Source organism: Stenella coeruleoalba (genome assembly GCF_951394435.1).
Source record: "Stenella coeruleoalba genome assembly, chromosome: 21".
Taxonomy (NCBI): Eukaryota; Metazoa; Chordata; class Mammalia; order Artiodactyla; family Delphinidae; genus Stenella; species Stenella coeruleoalba.
Window position 1 is genome coordinate 20,624,841 of NC_137167.1, and position 21,367 is coordinate 20,646,207.

Consider the following 21,367-nt stretch of genomic DNA (forward strand, 5'->3'; position numbering starts at 1 on the left):
AGATTCTTTGATCAAGAATAATCATTTCACCAAAAAAAGTGATAAATATGTGAGGTGACAGATGTGTTAATTAGCTTGATAAAGGGAATCCTTTCATAGTGTATATCTATATCAAATCACCACAATGTACATTTTAAATATCTTACAATTTTATTTGTCAATTATAGCTCAATAAAGCTAAAATTAAAAAAATAATAATCATAGATGTTCCATGCTTCCATCCCATTATATTTTTCAATTTAGCCAAATTTTATTATTTACTTCAATAAATCTTTTCCAAAAGGTGAAATATTTTAAGGCTCTAAGACTTCTGAAGTTTCTTCAATTCAGTTACATTGTTTATGTGTCCTGAGGCATCCATGCCAGCTGATTCCAAAATACATAGTGCCTTCTGGGTGAGTTTTCATGAAACATTCAGGATACTCATTTTCATCTTTGTAATGCAACTGTTTTTCAGATATTTTCCTTTTATTCATGAGAAACACTGTAGCATAACTTTTTTTTTTTTTTTTGCGGTACGCGGGCCTCTCACTGCTGTGGCCTCTCCCGTTACGGAGCACAGGCTCCGGACGCACAGGCTCAGCGGCCATGGCTCACGGGCCCAGCCGCTCCGCGGCATGTGGGATCTTCCTGGACTGGGGCACAAACCCGTGTCCCCTGCATCAGCAGGCAGACTCTCAACCACTGCGCCACCAGGGAAACCCAAACTCTTAATTTAAATAAAAATAATAAATATATACAGAAATAGGTAGATAACATTATCATTTTCTTCCTCAGGAAAAATACAACTGCAAATACTTAAAGATGAACCTGATTTCTCCAGCTCCGTTTCTTTTCCTCAGCACTGCTTTGGCTATTCGGGGTCTTTTGTGCCTCCATACAAATTTTAAGATTTTTTTGTTCTATTTCCATAAAAATTACCATTGGTAATTTGATAGGGATTGCATTGAATCTGTAGATTGCTTTGGGTAGTATAGTCATTTTCACAATATTGATTCTTCCAATCCAAGAACATGGTATATCTCTCCATCTGTTGGTAGCATCTTTAATTTCTTTCATCAGTGTCTTATAGTTTTCTGTATACAGGTCTTTTGTCTCCCTAGGTAGGTTTATTCCTAGGTTTATTATTCTTTGTGTTGCAATGGTAAATGGGAGTGTTTCCTTAATTTCTCTTTCAGATTTTTCATCATTAGTGTATAGAAGTGCAAAAGATTTCTGTGCATTGATTTTTTATCCTGCTACTTTACCAAATTCATTGATTAGCTCTAGTAGTTTTCTGGTGGCATCATTAGATTTCTCTATGTATAGTATCATGTCATCTTCAAAAAGTGACAGTTTTACTTCTTCTTTTCCAATTTGTATTCTTTTTATTTCTTTTTCTCCTCTGACTGCCATGGCTAGGACTTCCAAAACTATGTTGAATAATAGTGGTGAGAATGGACATCCTTCTCTTGTTCCTGATCTTAGAGGAAATACTTTCAGTTTTTCACCATTGAGAATGATGTTTGCTGTTGGTTTGTCGTATATGGCCCTTATTATGTTGAGGTAGGTTCCCTCTATGCCCACTTCCTGCAGACTTTTGTCATAAATGGGTGTTGAATTTTGTCAAAAGCTTTTGCTGCATCTATTGAGATGATCATATGGTTTTTATTCTTCAATTTGTTAACATGGTTTATCATATTGATTGATTTACATATATTGAAGAATCCTTGCATCCCTGGGATAAATCCCACTTGATCATGGTGTATGATCCTTTTAATGTGTTGTTGGATTCTGTTTGCTAGTATTTTGTTGAGGATTTTTGCATCTATATTCATCAGTGATATTCATCTGCAATTTTCTTTTTGTAGTATCTTTGTCTGGTTTTGGTATCAGGGTGATGGTGGCCTCATAGAATGAGTTTCAGAGTGTTCCTTCCACTGCAATTTTTTGGAAGAGTTTGAGAAGGATGGGTGTTAGCTCACCTCTAAATGTTTGACAGAATTCACCTGTGAATCCATCTGGTCCTGGACTTTTGTTTGTTGGAAGATTTTTAATCAGTTTCAATTTCATTACTTATGATTGGTCTATTCATATTTTCTATTTCTTCCTGGTTCAGTCTTGGAAGGTTATACCTTTCTAAGTTTTGTCCATTTCTTCCAGGTTGTCCATTTTATTGGCATAGACTTGCTTTTAGTAGTCTCTTAGGATGCTTTGTATTTCTGCAGTGTCTCTTGTAACTTCCTTTTCTCATCTCTAATTTTATTGATTTGAGTCCTCTCCCTATTTTTCTTGATGAGTCTGGCTAATGGTTTATCAATTTTGTTTATCTTCTCAAAGAACCAGGTTTTAGCTTTATTGATCTTTGCTATTGTTTTCTTTGTTTCTATTTCATTTATTTCTGCTCTGATCTTTATGATTTCTTTCCTTCTGCTAACTTTGGGTTTTGTTTGTTTCTCTTTCTCTAATTCCTTTAGGTGCAAGGTTAGATTGTTGATTTGAGATTTTTCTTAAGGTAGGCTTGTATGGCTATAAACTTCCCTCTTACAACTGCTTTTGCTGCATCCCATAGATTTTGGATCATCGTGTTTTCATTGTCATTTGTCTCTAGGTATTTTTTGATTTCCTCTTTGATTTCTTCACTGATCTCTTGGTTATTTAGTAATATATTGTTTAGCCTCCATGTGTTTGTGCTTTTATGTTTTTTTCCCCGTAATTCATTTCTAATCATCTCATAGCATTGTGGTCAGAAAAAATGCTTGATACGATTTCAGCTTTCTTAAATTTACTGTGGCTTGATTTGCGAACCAAGATGTGATCTATTCTGGAGAATGTTCTATGCACACTTGAGAAGAAAGTGTAATCTGCTGTTTTTGGATGGAATGTCCTATAAATACCAATTAAATCTATCTGGTCTATTGTGTCATTTAATGCTTGTCTTTCCTTATTTATTTTCATTTTGGATGATCTGTCCATTGGTGTAAGTGAGGTGTTAAAGTCCCCCACTATTACTGTGTTACTGTCTATTTCCTCTTTTATAGCTGTTAGCAGTTGCCTTATGCATTGAGGTGCTTCTATGTTGGGTGCATATATAGTTATAATTATTATATCTTCTTCTTGGATTGATCCCTTGATCATTATGTAGTATCTTTCCTTGTCTCTTGTAACATTCTTTAAAGTCTATTTGATATGAGTATTGCTACTCCAGCTTTCCTTTGTATTCTATTTGCATGGAGTATCTTTTTCCATCCCCTCACTTTCAGTCTGTATGTGTCCCTAGGTCTGAAGTGGGTGTCTCATAGACAGCATATATATGGGTCTTGTTTTTGTATCCATTCAGAAGCCTGTGTCTTTTGGCTGGATCATTTAATCCATTCACATTTAAGGTAATTATCGATATGTATGTTCCTATGACCATTTTCTTAATTGTTTTGTGTTTGTTTTTTGTAGGTTCTTTTCTTCTATTGTGTTTCTCACTTGGAGACGTTCCTTTAGCATTTGCTGTAGAGCTGGTTTGGTGGTGCTGAGTTCTCTTAGCTTTTGCTTGTCTGTAAAGCTTTTGATTTCTCCATCGAATCTGAATGAGATCCTTGCCGGGTAGAGTAATCTTGGTTGTAGGTTCTTCCCTTTCATCACTTTAAGTATATCATGCTACTCCCTTCTGGCTTGTAGAGTTTCTGCTGAGAAATCAGCTGTTAACCTTATGGGAGTCCCCTTGTATGTTATTTGTCATTTTTCCCTTGCTGCTTTCAATAATTTTTCTTTGTCTTTAATTTTTGCCAGTTTGATTACTATGTGTCGCAGCGTGTTTCTCTTTGGGTTTATCCTGTATGGGACTCTCTGTGCTTCCTGGACTTGGGTGGCTATTTCCTTTCCCACATTAGGGAAGTTTTAAACTATAATCTCTTCAAATATTTTCTCGGGTCCTTTCTCTCTCTCTTCTTCTTCTGGGACCCCTATAATGTGAATGTTGTTGCATTTAATGTTGTCCCAGTGGTCTCTTAGGCTGTCTTCATTTCTTTTCATTCTTTTTTCTTTACTCTGTTCCACAGCAGTGAAGTCTTCCATTTTGTCTTCCAGGTCACTTACCCGTTCTTCTGCCTCATCTGTTCTTCTGCCTCAGTTATTCTGCTGTTGATTCCTTCTAGTGTAGTTTTCATTTCAGTTATTGTATTGTTCATCTCTGTTTGTTTGTTCTTTAATTCTTCTTCTTTAGTTCTTTTGTTAAACATTTCTTGCATCTTCTTGATCTTTGCCTCCATTCCTTTTCTGAGGTCCTGGATCATCTTCACTATCATTCTGAATTCCTTTTCTGGTAGGTTGCCTATCTCCACTTCATTTAGTTGTTTTTCTGGGGTTTTATCTTGTTCCTTCATCTGGTACATAGCCCTCTGCCTTTTCATCTTGTCTATCTTTCTGTGAATGTGGTTTTTGTTCCACAGGCTGCAGAATTGTAGTTTTCTTGCTTCTGCTGTCTTCCCTCTGGTGGATGAGGCTATCGAAGAGGCTTGTGCAAGTTTTCTGATGGAAGGGACTGGTAGTGGGTAGAGGTGACTGTTGCTCTGGTGGGCAGAGCTCAGTAAAACTTTAATCTGCTTGACTGCTGATGGGTGGGGCTGAGTTCCCTCCCTGTTGGTTGTTTGGCCTGAGGCAACCTAACAGTGGAGCCTACCTGGGCTCTTTGGTGGGGCTAATGGTGGACTATGGGAGGGCTCACACTAGGGAATACTTCCCAGAACTTCTGCTGCTAGTGTCCTTGTCACCACAGTGACCCACAGCCACCGCCAGCCTCTGCAGGAGACCCTCCAACACTAGCAGGCAGGTCTAGTTCAGTTTCCCCTGAGGTCACTGCTCCTTCCCCTGGGTCCTGATACCCACACTACTTTGTGTGTGCCCTCCAAGTGTGGAGTCTCTGTTTCCTCCAGTCCTGTTGAAGTCCTGCAAATCAAATCCCACTAGCCTTCAAAGTCTGATTCTCTAGGAATTCCTCCTCCCGTTGCCAGACCGCCCAGGTTGGGAACCTGACATGGGGCTCAGAAGCTTCACTCCAGTGGGTGGACTTCTGTGGTATAAGTGTTCTCGAGTCTGTGAGTCACCCACCCAGCAGTTAACGGGATTTGCTTTTACTGTGATTACACCCCTCCTCCCATCTCATTTTGGCTTTTCCTTTGTCTTTGGATGTGGGGTATGTTTTTTGGTGAGTTCCAGTGTCTTCCTGTCGATGACTGTCCAGCAGCTAGTTGTGATTCTGGTGTTCTCGCAAGAGAGAGTGACAGCATGTCCTTCTACTCCGCCATCTTTGTTCCTAATCTGCAGTATCTTAAACTAGCTCTTTTTATAGAGCTTGGCTTTATTGGAGAAGAAACTCAAGTCTGTGAGATTCCCAAGAGCAAGAACGTGGCCTTGTTGATCATGATATCTCTAGCCCCTTGCCTGGAATATAGTACGTATGATGAGAAATTTATTAGTTAAATCAAGGTAGAAACATCAATTCATAGTCAACTTTCAAGTATCAAAACTTGGATACACTAGATATTACACAATGTCTCCTAAACTGATTTACCTGTCTAAACTCAAGTTAAGCTTTCCTTTAAATACATTGATTTGTGTTCCTCTGATAAAGTTACAGAAATACTTCTTCAGGTTTCTATTTTTCCAATGAAATCACAAGAGTTGTGACTTGCTTAAGGAATAAAGAATGTTTTAGGCATCACAGTTTCAACTCTCCACTTTATTTTATAGATAAACATACGGATACCATGGAATCTAAGATAGAAACAGTTGACCAAGAGCCCAATTATGCTTATAGAGACTCTTAAGAACAGAAAGATGATACTGCTCCAGACCCAAATTTTGAATCAAGGTAAACCACTCTGTAAAACAAGTGAAATATTTTTAATTAGTTCTGTATTTGATTTTTCTCATAATGAATACTTAAATGATATTAAACATCTAATCATTTCTCTTTATCTATCCATTTATATCACTGTAAGTATAGCTATATTGATATTGTTTTGATGGTGCCCTTAGCTTATGCTTAGTTGAATAATCCAGCACTGACATAACCTCAAAAAGAGAGAAAATACTAATTCTGATTTAGATATGTATGTTATGTTCTTCCAAAAACATCATTCTGTATTACCAAGAAGAAAATTGAGTATGAAATCTTTTAGTCAAAAGTCAAACTTTAAACACATTATAATTCAACTATACTTAAATAAAAAAAAAAATTTTAAGTCACATTTTAAAAAGTCAAATAATTTTTTAACAACAAAAGTTAAATATAAAAGCAATCATCTTATAGGTTCCTAAACAATAAATATTGATTATTTAAAATTCTAAATCATGATTGACAGAAGGTCTTACAATATCTTTGAAGAAAAATATTTCTACTCATATAAGAACTGTCAGTAACTTAGGATCTCGCAATTAAAAAAATGTTTTAAAATATTCTGTATTTATTTACAATTTGGAAATGTGTGCTATAAAAATATTTTGACTAATCAAAAAGGGGCACATATTCTTCCTCTAACTCATTATAGAATAAACTCACACATGAAATCAATTAAATAATCATTAAAGATCTATGTTAAATAAATAAAATCTAGACTAAATAATATAGGGATGAAAATTAAGTCTAAATTTAACCTATTCCAAGTAGGTACTGATTTTTATTTCCTTTCTGATTAAATATGGTCATTTAAAGATAACGTAGAAATTAGTCTAAAAAGTTCATTAAATTTTACTCTCACAGATAGGTAAGAATTTCATGTATTCTAGGGAAAAATAGACTTATAAAGTCTAAGTGCCCTTCAAATATAATGTCTACATGTTTTAATTTATGAATTTCATCCTTTTCTTTATTTGGAGGTTTCTATTTTTATAAATTGTTCTGTCTTTGAAGCAATGGACACTATAAAGAAAGGCAAGTTAGAAAGTGCATTATTAGTTCATCATTTAAAAATCAACAGAACAACATTAAATTGTTAGTACTTTCAGGGGTGATAAAAATTTAAAGAATTCCATTTTCTAAAAAAAGTATTTAATTATTACAAAGTATGATGAATATGTTCTTATTCTAATTGTGATATTTTGAAACTTTGGGATTAATTCATACATATATATGTGTACTAATTAAGGGCATGAATAATTTTTAAGGTTCTTCAGGTTAGATTCAAAAAACCAACTGAATTAAAGTCCATTTCAGAAAATCTACAAATCTATACTTTATGCTCTGATACTATCATAGAATGAAATCTAAAAGCCTTTCTGCATGAGGATTTCATCCTCAAGAAATTTCAGAAAGACATTCTAAAGTCTGGACAATAAAAGCATATCTCAGAGATATTGAAAGCTCAGTTTCAGACCACTGCAATAAAGCGAGTATCCCAATAAAGTGAGCCACTTTTTTTTTTTTTTTGGCTTCCCAGTGCATATAAAGTTATGTTTACACTATACTGTCATCTATTAAGTGTGTAATAGCATTGTGTCTAAAAAAGTACACATCTTAATTAAAAAATACTTCACTGCTAAATAATGCTAACCATCACCTGAACCTTCAGTAAGTCGTAATCTTTTTGCCATAGTAACATCGAAGATCTCCGGCCACAAATCACATTAACAAATAATAATAATGAAATGTGGCACAGAGACCCGAAGTGAGCAAATGCTGTTGGAAAAATAGAGCCTATAGACTTGCTTGATGCCAAGTTGCCATAAACCTTCAATTGCCATAAACCTTCATAAACCATAAACCTTCAACTTGATGCCAAGCTGCCACAAACCTTAAAAAAAAATGCAATATCTTCAAAGCACAATAAAGTGAAGCATAATAAAATGAGCTCCGCTTGTATTCTGGTAAATCAGAAAACATGTCATTAAGTATATGCCAAAGATTTATTAGTTCCCAGCCGATCTAAGGACGGGTTACTTCCAAAGTATCTGAGAAGCTTTAAAAACAGTACATGGGCCTCAGCCCTGGACATTCTGAAAATAATCACTGTAGGAATTGAGAATATGCATTTTTTAAAGTTATACGGGATGATTCTTGTGCCTTGCTAAGGCTTGAAATCCATGTCATATTTTTTAACTGGACAGGAATTAGTCACAAAAAATGTAGGAATGTTTAAAAAAAATGCCAAATTTCTGTTCACCCATCCCCTCCCCCCAGTCATTCTCACTTTTTTCTTGGTAATCACTTCCCAGGCTAACTTCTCAGAAATATTCACCGTTATCATCTCTTATTGTACAACACAAGCAGAGGCCTGGTCTTCAGATGAGCTGGATGAAAATGCCCCTAGGAAGTATATTCAAAGGAATCTAATTTTCATAAATCAGTACCCTAGAGTATCTCAATGTTGTACAGTTTCCAGAAAAGAGACATATTACCCCCCTATATTCCATCTGTACAGTTTTGTCTCAGATTGAGAGTTGTTCCTGAATGGGATAATAAAAAGTGCATTTCAGTAGATGCAGACTGGCAGTGACCAGCCTGGTTGACAGAATTAGAGCTTTCTCAGTGATTAGGATCCTATGGGAGAGGGCTTCGAGTGGATTGAAAATGCATAAAGGGTAAAAGAAAAGAAAGCAGGAGCCTAAAGATGCATGCTTGTGACATGAGGCCGAAGGTCCATATTGGCTCTGACGGAATTTTGTTCTGCATCATTTCTACAGGAATCTATCTTCTCTATTTTTACAAATAAAGAGGTTTATGATTAGTATTTATTTGAAAATTCAACTTAATAATTTATTGAATAGATAGGTACAGTAGCAAAGCAGGCACATATACAACTAATTAAAATACAAGGAAGCATGTAATTTTTTAGGCTGCAATTCTGATGTGTGTGATTGAAGATTTTATGTAGCAGGAAGCATTTGAGCTGAATGGGTGAAATTCTGACAGCATTTAGGAGAAGGGCAAAAAGCAGAGAAGCGGAAAAATGGAGTATGTTATGTTTTAAGAAAAAGGCTAGCAGCTTTTTATGCCAAAAATGAGTCGTGGTTCGGTATTTTTCATGATGTGAAAAATAAGACCAGGAAGAGAGCATCACAGATGAAGCTAAAGTCTGCACTGCATTCTATAGCAATGTTGAGTCCTGTGAAATGTTCCCTAAGAATATAACATGATCAGACCTGTGCTTTAGGAAAACCTGAGAGAGAAGAGGGGTAAGAAAAACATTTCAAAATCGAAATCAACAGTCTGATTAAGAGGGCTTACAACAAATCAGCTGGAAGTCAACCAAGAAACACATGCTATTATGTATGTGTAAGTACTGGACAGAGACCTGAATGAGGGTTTGAACTAAGACAGAGACATAATGAATTGAAAGAACAGATTCAAGAGGCCTTGCAGAGACAGAGAACAGGTTCCTAACTCCCTTAATCTACCTTGCGTTAGCAAAAAAAAAACCCTTCATCTTTTCTTTGCTTTTTTTAATCTTTTTTTTTTTTTGGTTGGGGCGGGATGCGTGCTGTGCTACGTGGCTTGTGGGATCTTATTTTCCCAACCAGGGACTGAACCTAGGCCACTGCTGTGAAAGCACAGAGTCCTAACCACAGGAACACCAGGGAATTCCCTTTTTTAATCTTTTGACCACCCTCACCCATTTACTTTCTTTTTTTAAACAATTTTACTGAGATACAATTTACATACCATAACGCTCACCTGCCAAGATGTGCAATTCACTAATTTTTAGTATGTATATAGAGTTGTGCATCCATCACCATAATCTAACTTTAGAACATTTGCATTATCCCTAAAAGAAACCTTTAGCCATGATTAGTCACTCCCATCCCTCCTTCCCTTCTCTCTGCCATGGGCACATAGGCAACCGCTAACCTATACATCAACTTTCTCGCTTATATCTTCTATTGAACACTAAGCTGCTGGGGGAAAGACTCAGTCCTTTAATTAGTACATAATACCTAGTGCAAACATTGCTTTGTGTAAAACATTATTTTTTAATTCAATACCTTTCTCTCAACTTCCATCTCCTCCTCCTACCTCCCCCAACCCCCTGCCCAACACACACACACACACACTGTGTGTGTATAGAGCTCTGTGGGTACAGAGCATAGGTATTTCCAGGGCATAATATTCTTACCTTCTATTTCTCTTGTCTTGTGCAGACCAGAAAGCCCTGGATGCTTCTTCAGAAGCCAGTAGAAGCAAACAATCCATGCATATAGGAACAAAGTGATGCAAGAAGCATAAAGTTGTCTGACTTTTTCCATTTCTTTCCTTGGGGTTTGCAGCCTTGAACTCTGTGAGAAAACAATGCAGTACTGCCTGATGGTGGCCAGTGCTGGTTCTGGAGGCCCTAGATCCATACCAGACTGTGAGACACACTAGAATGGGGTCCAGATGATTCAGTCCAGACTAAACCATGCCTGGAATAAAGCAAAAGTCTGCTCTCAAGAATGTGACAGACTTTTCATAAGACTGCCAAAATTCCCAGCTGAAATTGAGCATCCAAAGCGTTCATGTCAGTCTTCCTCTCTCCCTAAGAAGGTGCAAGCTCTCAGGGGCCTTCTGACCTTTCCCAGCTATTGCTTGATCCTAGGAGTTTATAGAGCTCAATACATCTGGAAACATCTATACATATTTTATGATCATAATGAGTGGGAGATAGAAAGGACAGGTATTATAGACACTATTTGTACAACTGAGGAAACTCTTTAAGCATGTCACACAGTGGGTTAGCAATAATCCTCTACCATCTTCTATACGAATTTATTAAGTCAGTTAAACTTCTCTCAATCCCCAAGATTGTCTTTCCAAGATTGTTTTGAGGATTAAAAAAGACAACGAATAGGAACATAATCTGTAAATGATGAAGTATGCATTGTGGACACGTAGTATTTTTGCATGAACTAGTCTAGAGTGCCTTGGACTGGCAGGAGGGTCCGTGTTTAGTTCTTTGAATTTACCTGGAGTCTATGAAGCTTTCCAACATACAGGGCATTAAACATCTGACTGGGTTGTTGGGTAGCTGTTAGCCCTGGATGGTTCCTCCTGAGTCACACCACCAGTTCACTATAGCATACAATTTATACCCCACTTCAAGGACAGTCATTTGACACTTGGTTCCAGACTCCAGCTGAAGGAGGCAATAGGACCCCAATCCTACTCACCTTCCTGGTTCTTTGTGTATGCAGTGAGCTGTCATTCTGTAAGTCCCTACATGTGAATAGTCCTCTTATCTATGATTCAGAGTTGAAGGATTTTGAAGAAGAGAATTTCATATTACCTTGATTTAGTATCTGGTTTCTTACAGACATCAGATATAAACGGCTCAGTATTCACACATCATTTATAATTATTAGCTGGTTAAAACATCTCTTGATGTTTAGCTTGCTTGTAAGGGGGCATAAAATGATGGCAACACCTGGACTTTGAAATATCATGCCCCTCCAAAAATTTTATCCAATAATTGAATTGTTTTCTCTTCTTCCCAGTGTTTTCAAAGTGTGCTGCCCAGAAAATTCAGTCATATACTCAAATAAACTATCTGCAGAACTCCAGATTTTTAAATAGTATATTTCATTTTATAAAATAGCTTACTGTTTTTGTTTTCTAAAAAAAAATACGCTGGAAACTGTGCAAACTCTGTGACTCTTCTTTCCGAGGTGGTAAAGTTATTACTTTTATGATAATAGAATCCATTATAAACAGAGCAAGCCATGATTAAGAGCTTTTATAGTTTTTATATATAAAGAAATTTTTAAAGTGTCAATTGTACTGTAAACACATATACTTGATTTTAAGCCTACTAAAAGTTTTCAATAATATTAGAAGCTTACATTAATTAGTGTTTCCGTAAAAGTTTGTAAGGGAAATAAACACAAGTAAATATAACACCATAGGATTGAATTAGCAGAGAAAAAAGAAATAATTTTTATGTTTATATTTGAATACACAACCAATTTTTGGTCATTGTAAAATAATCATTATCAAGGGAACCTTTTACAAACCCTGTCTACCAGTTATACTCAATATAGAATTCAGCTGTTCAGAGTTAGCACCTAGAGCTCATAAATATTAAGGTTATGGAGTGATCTACTGCAGTTTCTATTTTTCCCAATAGATCTATGGTCTCCCCAATACAGAAACTACAAAAGTTGTGGGGTTTGGCTGCCATTTCCACTGAGTTTCATTAAGCCTAAAGAAGCATTTTCTTTTTAAGAATCACAGATAGGCAAAGGTAATCACATAAGTACAGAGTGAATGTGGCTTTGGATGACTTGATTGCCTCTGTGAAAGTCAGACAGTCTGATGGAACCCTTTAATCAAAGGTACTCACTTCAAATGGAGATATCTTCCAACAGTGATTCGCCATAACTTTCTCTAATATCTTTAGGTGAAAGGTGGGGAGGCAGGTAAACTTGAAGTTTACTGATAGTGCAGGAGGCATCTACCAGTTCTAGAGTATTACGGACACTGTGTCTTAGTTTGAGATCACCACTTCTTAGGGAATAAGAAGTTTTCTGTTTTCTCTCAGTCTGCAATGCCATGTTGCCAAATGTCTGTATTTTGTAAAACAATTTATGTTTCTTTGCAACCAGGTCTAATGATAATATTTCTTATTGGTTCCACATTTGGGGAGTATACTGTCATATAATAGTGTCGGGTTTTGCGTAGTTTGGTTAAACTTTTTTATTCTTTTGTTAATCTTGTTCACTTAGTTTGTCTTTGAAACATTTCTATGATTCTTTCCTATCTGATTTCTTTTCTTGCTTGCCTCCTCAATATGGTTTCTTTGCAAGACAATATATGCCCTTATATTTTTCCTATGTATTTATTCACCTATTTCTTTGATACATGAAAATCCCCTTCCATTTATTTTTGCCAATACAAATCCTCCACTCCCTTCCAGGTCTACATAAACATGCATAAGAGAAGTTCCCTCCTGATTAACCGTATTATACCACACTCAAAATGTTGTTTTGCTTTGGAGCTCTCTCTAAGCAATCAGAATATTAGAGATCAAGACATTTGAGGGACTTCCTTGGTGGTGCAGTGCTTAAGAATCCACCTGCCAATGCAGGGGACACAGGTTCGATCCCTGGTCCAGGAAGATCCCACATGCTGTGGAGCAACTAAGCCCATGCGCCACAACTAGTGAGACTGTTCTCTAGAGCCCAAGAGCCACAACTACTGAGCCCGTGCAGCACAACTACTGAAGCCCACACACCTAGAGGCTGTGCTCTGCAACAAGAGAATGAGAGGCATGTGCAGTGCAACAAAGAGTAGCCCCCACTAGCCGCAACCAGAGAAAGCCTGTGTGCAACAACAAAGACCCAATGCAGCCAAAAATAAATAAGTAATTAATTAAAAAAAATAGTGAATGATGTGGTAAAAAATTCTTTAAAAAAAAGACATTTGAATGTTTCTTTCTATCATAAACCAGAGCAGTGCTGATGTAATCACATGTCTCAAAATTTAAGTGACATAAAATATAGCACAGTTTTTAATTTCCTAAAGTTGAATAAAGAGACCTAGAGACTGTCATACAGAGTGAAGTAAGTCAGAAAGAGAAAAACAAATGTCATATAATATCCCTTATATGTGGAATCTAGAAAAATGGTACAAATGAACTTATTTGCAAAGTAGAAATAGAGACACAGATGTAGAGAACAAACGTATGGATACCAAGGGGGGAAGGGTGGGGTGGGATGAACTGGGAAATTGAGATTGACATAAATACACTACCATGAATAAAATAGATAACTAATGAGAACCTACCATATAGCACAGGGAACTCTATTCAGTGCTCTGTGGTGACCTAAATGGGAAGGAAATCTAAAAAAGAGGGGATATATGTATATGTATAACTGATTCACTTTGCTGTATAGCAGAACCTAACACAACATTGTAAAGAAGCTATACTCCAATAAAAATTAAAACAAAACAAAATAAAATCTGTTAAAGAGAAATAATAAAATAAATGGTAGTTCCCAACATAATCTACAGATTCAGTGCAATCCCTATCGAATTACCAATGGCAGTTTTTGCAGATATAGAACAAAAAATCTTAAAATTTGTATGGAAACACAAAAGCCAAAGCAATCTTGAGAAAGAAAAAGAGAGCTGGCGGATTCAGGTTCCCTGACTTCAGACTATATTATTATAAAGCTACAGTAATCCAAACAGCATGGTACTGGCACAAAGACAGACTTATAGATCAATGGAACAGGATAGAAAACTCAGAAATAAACCCATGTACCTATGGTCAATTAATCTACAACAAAAGAGGAAAGACTACAATGCAGAAAAGACAGTCTCTTCAATATGTGGTGCTGGGAAAACTAGACAGCTACATGTAAAAGAATGAAATTAGAACTTTAACACCATACACAAAAATAAACGCAAAATGGATTAAAGACCTAAATGTAAGACTGGATACTATAAAACTCTTAGAGCAAACACAGGCAGAACACTCTTAGACATAAATCACAGCAATATCTTTTTGGATCCACCTCCTACAGTAATGAAAATCAAAACAAAAATAATCAAATGGGACTGAATTAAAAGCTTAAAAGCTTTTGCACAGCAAAGGAAACCATAAACAAAACAAAAAGACAACCGACAGAATGGGAGAAAATATTTGCACGATTCGACCGACAAGGGATTAATCTCCAAACAGCTCACGCAGCTCATATCAAAAAAAAAAAAAAATCAAAAAATGGGCAGAGACGTAAACAGACATTTCTCCAAAGAAGACATACAGATGGACAAAAAGCACAAGAAAAGGTGCTCAACATTGCTACTTATTAGAGAAATGCAAACCAAAACTACAATGAGGTATCACCTCACACCAGTCAGAATGGCCATCATCAAAATATCTACAAACAATAAATGCTGGAGAGGGTGTGGAGAAAAGGGAGCCCTTCTACACTGTTGGTGGGAATGTAAATTGGTACAGCCACTATGGAGATTCCTTAAAAAACTAAAAATAGGGCTACCATATGATCCAGCAATCCCACTCCTGGGCATGTATCCAGAGAAAACCATACTTTGAAAAGATACATGCACCCCAGTGTTCATTGAGGCACTATTTACAACAGCCTAGACATGGAAGCAACCTGTCCATCAACAGGTGAATTAACGAAGACGTACACATAAATGGAATATTGCTCAGCCATAGAAAATAATGAAATAATGCCATTTGCAGCAACATGGATGGACCTAGAGATTATCATACTAAGTGAAGTAAGTCAGACAGAGAAAGACAAATATCATATGATATCACTTATATGTGGAATCTAAAAAATGTTACATATGAACTTATTTACAAAACAGAAACTGACTCACAGACTTAGAAAACAATCTTAGCGTTACCAAAGGGGAAAGGTAGAGGGAGAGACAAATTAGCAGGTTGGGATTAACATATACATGCTACTATATAAAACAGATAATCAACAAGGACCTACTATATAGCACAAGGAACTCTACTCAATACTCTATAATAACCTATATGGGAAAAGAATCTGAAAGAGAATATGTATATGTATAACTGAATCACTGCTGTACACCTGAAACTAACACAACATTGTAACTCAAATATACTCCAATATAAAAAATAAATAAAAATGAAAAAAACAAAAAAATAAATGGTAGTTTACATTTTAAAATATTCACCAATATTTACATTTTCGGTAATTTCCCTTTAAGAACTAACCAACAAAATTTACTCATTAGCAGGTATAATATATAAGCTCTTCATTTTGATAACAAGCAAGTAAGCACACATTTATTCCAAATCTTATCTTCAGTTCCAGTTTACTCACAAGATGGAAACAAGGTCAGTAGCATGCATTTAGGAATAAACCAATACCAGGAAAATGCTCAAAGGAAAAGAAACATTTCCTGTAGTGTCCCCAGCTTAAAGAGAATATTTTGCTCTCTTTATAATCCCAGATGGTCTGTCCAACCTTTATTTCCAGGAAGAGATAGACATAGTACCTTAAACAGAAGGAAATAAGAAATACCTTAATGCATATATGGACACATTGTGAAATTGTCATAATGATGATTTCACAGGGAGAATCTCTTTTCCAATAAAAGCAGATATTACCTAGATTACAAGTTTCCTGAAAGTCGTATTTTACACTCATTTAACAATAATTCCCAAACAGCAGAGCATCTTCTCACATACTTCAAAATTCAATTATTTGTTGGTTGTTTATTTATCATGCATCTGTAACTCGTGTTGTAATAAAAAACAAAGAACAAACACCTTGGGTACTTTCTAGCCTTCAATGCATAAGTCCCTGACACACACACACACACACACACACACACACACACACACACACACACACACACACACACACACACACACACACACACACACACACACACACACACACACACACACACGGCAAGGTAAGGTCGTTATCCTCCAAAGGTTTATAGCTCAGTTAAAATGTCTCTACGAATGTGAGTATTTGTTCTGCTTTGACTCGCATTTCCCAAAGCCTATAGATAATTTTTAGTAGTGTAATGAAATCACAACAATTATTTAAAAATTGGTTAAAAAATACATTAACAAAGCTTCTCTAAGATACTGTTTCTTTCTTATGTTAACATATTATAAAATCATTAATATTTTTTGTTTGTTGGTTTCTTGGACTTTCTTAGTCTCAAAAGTCTTAAACATATTGTAAGTGGTTAGACAATCCAACTTTCAGAAATATTTATCAAATAGTCACTGTCAACCTGGCAGGGAGAGACCTAAAGAGTCTGTCCTTGACTCCTAGCTGAATGTCTTTATTAATGACTCAGGTAAGTGTAGCAATGGAAGGCTTGGGACATTTGCAGTTGACACAAACATGGAAGTGTTGAGAAACATACCAAATGATAGAATCAGTATTCAAAAGAGTCTCAGACTTCACAACATGTCAGATCTAAGTAGAAAGACAGAGTAACATGGATAAAATATTTGGCACTGTACTTGGGTCCAAAACATCAATTTCAAGAGTTTGGTATAAAGGAATCTAGACTCAGCAAAAAGCACTCTATGAAGTGTTTTGGTTGCGTATAAGCTCAAGATGAGTGAACATTGTCATGTGGCTTTCCTAAAACACTGTGAGTGAGGAAGGAGAGGTGAAACATCTACTGGTATAACACTTTTAGTGCACACTCTGAGAATCACACTTAAAAGGGTGAGATCAAGAAACTAAACATTTAGGGATAGCACTGATGGTGGAAAGAGGACTTGAAATACATTTGTATAAGAAATGTATAATATTTAACATTAAATAAAAAAAGAATATTGTCTTAAAAATATTTATATATCTGTCAGACAGAATAGTAGTAATTCCATTTGGAATTCTAGATCAAGAGGGGTAAGTAAAAAAAAGAAAAAAGAGGGGTAAGTTCCAGGAATATAAATTTTAATATGAAAGCAAAGAGTGAAAGAGAGAATTTATAGCTGTAGAATTATGAAACAGACAACCTTGAGAGTTATAATTTTACAGAAACTGGAGGAAATCATGCAGAAGCTGATGTCCTCTGAGAAGGAGTGGTTAGAAAAAAATTCAAGTGTTAGTGCTAAACTAGATAAAATATAAAAACCAGTCTAACACTGACATTTTATGGTGCAACAAATCTACTTCATGACTAAGAGATTTGTCTTTTTCTATTTGAACTTCCAATAAAAAGAGTTGAGTCCTTATCCATTATAATAGAATATGAAAATGGGTATAATGGATAAATGTCTAAATTGCTAAATCAGAAAACATCAGTATACCTATGTTATTAATAAATATGTTGGTAAATACCAGAAAAATAAATAAAAGTGGCTGTTTTTGAGCTATAGGACTTGACATAAGATGGTAGTGCTGGTGGTATTAAATAATGTGCATTTAGCACTATTTAACTTCATTCTCACATTACCATGATCATTTTTTCATAAAAGCAAAAATTGATGAAAATGTCAATTGAGAAAAATAAATGTACTTTTAGATTTTACCCAAGGCTTTCACTTATTTCAAATATGCTATGTGATACTTCTCAGATTTTGTTGGGTTTTTTCCACTTGTTCAGACTGTGACTTCAAACAAATCTATAGTACTTCATATAGATTCAGAACTAGGCCACATAAAATGCACTATCTTTATCTATTTTCAGAACTTGCAATACAGGACCAGAAAAAGTAGTAAATACAAAGAACTAAACAGTTCACCTTCACATTGTTTTTTAAAATCTCACTTGCTATATCTTATTCTGATTTCCAGCAAAGACAGGACAAGTTCTACAAAGTAAAAAAAAATTTACCAAAAAAATTTACTTCCCTCTTAGAACTGCTTTTGCTGCATCCCATAGGTTTTGGGCCATCGTGTTTTCATTGTCATTTGTTTAGTATTTTTTGATTTCCCCTTTGATTTCTTCAATGATCTCTTGGTTATTTAGTAGTGTATTGTTTAGCCTCCATGTGTTTGTATTTTTTACAGATTTTTGTCCTGTAATTGATATCTAGACTCATAGCATTGTGGTCAGAAAAGATACTTGATACAACTTCAATTTTCTTAAATTTACCAAGGTTTGATTTGTGACCCAAGATATGATCTATCCTGGAGAATGTTCCATGAGCACTTGAAAAGAAAGTATAATTTGCTGTTTTTGGATGGAATGTTCTATAAATATCAATTAAGTCCATCTTGTTTAATGTAGCATTTAAAGCTTGCATTTCCTTATTTATTTTCATTTTGGATGATCTGTCCATTGGTGAAAGTGGTGTGTTAAAGTCCCCCACTATGTGTTACTGTCGATTTCCCCTTTTATGGCTGTTAGCATCTGCCTTATGTATTGAGGTGCTCCTATGTTGGATGCATAAATATTTACAATTGTTATACCTTTTTCTTGGATTGATCCCTTGATCATTATGTAGTGTCCTTCTTTGTCTCTTGTAATGGTCTTTATTTTAAAGTCTATTTTGTCTGACATAAGAATTGCTACTCCAGCTTTCTTTTGGTTTCCATTTGTATGGAATATCTTTTTCCATCCCCTCACTTTCAGTCTGTATGTGTCCCTAGGTCTGAAGTGGGTCTCTTGTAGACAACATATATACGGGTCTTGTTTTTGTATCCATTCAGCCAGTCTATGTCTTTTGGTTGGAGCATTTAATCCGTTTACATTTAAGGTAGTTATCGATATGTATGTTCCTATTACCATTTTCTTAATTGTTTTGGATTTGTTATCGTATGTCTTTTCCTTCTCTTGTGTTTCCTGCCTAGAGAAGTTACTTTAGAATTTGTTGTAAAGCTGGTTTGGTGGTGAATTCTCTTAGCTTTTGCTTGTCTATAAAGGTTTTAATTTCTCTGTCGAATATGAATGAGATCCTTGCTGGGTAGAGCAATCTTAGATGTGGGTTTTTCCTTTTCATCACTTTAAATATGTCCTGCCACTCCCTTCTGGCTTGCAGAGTTTCTGCTGAAAGATCAGCTGTTAACCTGATGGGGATTCCCTTATATGTTATTTGCTGTTTTTCCCTTGCTGGTTTTAATATTTTTTCTTTGTATTTAATTTTTGATAGTTTGATTAATATGTGTCTTGGCGTGTTTCTCCTTAGATTTATCCTGTATGGGACTCTCCGCACTTCCTTGTCTTGATTGACTATTTCCTTTCGCATATTAGGGAAGTTTTCAACTATAATCTCTTCAAATATTTTCTCAGTCCCTTTCTTTTTTTCTTCTTCTGGGACCCCTATAATTCGAATGTTGGTGCATTTAATGTTGTCCCAGGGGTCTGTGAGACTGTCCTCAATTCTTTTCATTCTTTTTTCGTTATTCTGCTCTGCAATAGTTATTTCCACTATTTTATCTTCCATCACTTATCCATTCTTCTGCCTCAGTTCTTCTGCTATTGATTCCTTCTAGAGAATTTTTAGTTTCATTTATTGTGTTGTTCATCAGTTGTTTGTTTGCTCTTTAGTTCTTCTAGGTCCTTGTTAAACGTTTCTTGTATTTTCTCCCTTCTATTTCCAAGATTTTGGATCATGTTTACTATCATTACTCTGAATTCTTTTTCAGGTATAGTGCTTATTTCCTCTTCATTTGTTTGGTCTGGTGGGTTTTTACCTTGCTCCTTCATCTGGTGTGTATTTCTGTGTCTTCTCATTTTGCTTAACTTACTGTGTTGGGGTCTCCTTTTTGCAGGCTGCAGGTTTGTAGTTACTGTTGTTTTTGGTGTCTGCTCCCAATGGGTAAGGTGGGTTGGATAGGCTCTCTGATAGAGGGGACTGGTGCCTATGTTCTGGTGGATGAGGCTGGATCTTGTCTTTCTGGTGGGCAGGACCATGTCCGATGATGTGTTTTGGGGTGTCTGTGAACTTATTATGATTTTAGGCAGCCTCTCTGCTAATGGGTGGGTTTGTATTCCTGTCTTGCTAGTTGTTTGGCATACGGTGTCCAGCACTGTAGGTTGCTGGTTGTTGAGTGGAACTGTGTCTTAGCATTGAGATGGAGATCTCTGGGATAGCTTTCACCGTTTTATATAACGTGGAGCCGGGAGGTCTCTTGTGGACCAGTTTCCTAAACTCAGCTCTCCCACCTCAGAGGCACAGGCCTGACACCCAGCCGGAGCACCAAGACCCTGTCAGCCACACGGCTCATAACAAAAGGGAGAAAAAAAATCAATAAAAAAATAAAATAAGGTTATTAAAATAAAAAATAAAAAATATTAAAAATTAATTAAAAAAGAGAAAGAAGAGAGCAACCAAAGCAAAAAACAAATCCATCAATGATAACAAGCACTAAAAACTATACTAAAAAAAAAAACAGACAGACAGAACCCTAGGTCAAATGGTAAAAGCAAAGCTATACAGAGAAAATCACACAAAGAAGCATACACATATCCACTCACAAAAAGAGAAAAAGGAAAAAAAAAAAAAAAATATATATATATATATATATCTCTTTTGGGAAGTCTGAGGTCTGCCAGCGTTCAATAGGTGTTCTGTAGGAGTTGTTCCACACGTAGATGTATTTCTGATGTATTTGTGGGGAAGAAGGTGATCTCCATGTCTTACTCCTCTGCCATCTTGAAGGTCTCCCCTGGGCATCTTTCTTAATGATAGAAGATGCAATATCCAATTTCTACTTCATGGCATGCCCCAGTTCACTGGACGTCTAAACGTCACCAGTTTGGCAAGGCTGATTCTCCATGAGAGAATGGGAAAATTCTCATGAAAGAATTCATGAGATTTACCTGCCACCGTCTATGATACATATATCTTACCAAGGCATTCTGGTTATTTGCAATTCATTTTATCAAGCCTAATTGAGGTGATGTCATCATTTAGTGAACCAGAATGATGTTCTGCATAACATCCAGATAACCAAGATCTTTACATTTTATATTTTGATAGAGGATACAGTCCAGGAG

At 35.9% G+C, this 21,367-nt stretch overlaps 1 protein-coding gene across 2 annotated transcripts in view; it reads left to right on the plus strand.

The window, feature by feature from the left end:
* The window catches only part of LOC307179853 (uncharacterized protein), a 1,051,707-nt gene that overhangs the window by 1,014,506 nt on the left and 15,834 nt on the right, over positions 1-21,367 (plus strand). Inside the window, exon 12 of one of the 2 annotated variants that reach the window (XM_079909531.1) lies at positions 5,722-5,842. The exons of the other annotated variant lie outside the window; for it this stretch is intronic. Coding sequence (XP_079765657.1) covers positions 5,722-5,754 — 33 coding nt within the window. The 3' untranslated portion in view covers positions 5,755-5,842. Of the gene's footprint in view, positions 1-5,721; positions 5,843-21,367 lie in introns of those variants that run through there. 2 annotated transcript variants of the gene reach the window in all.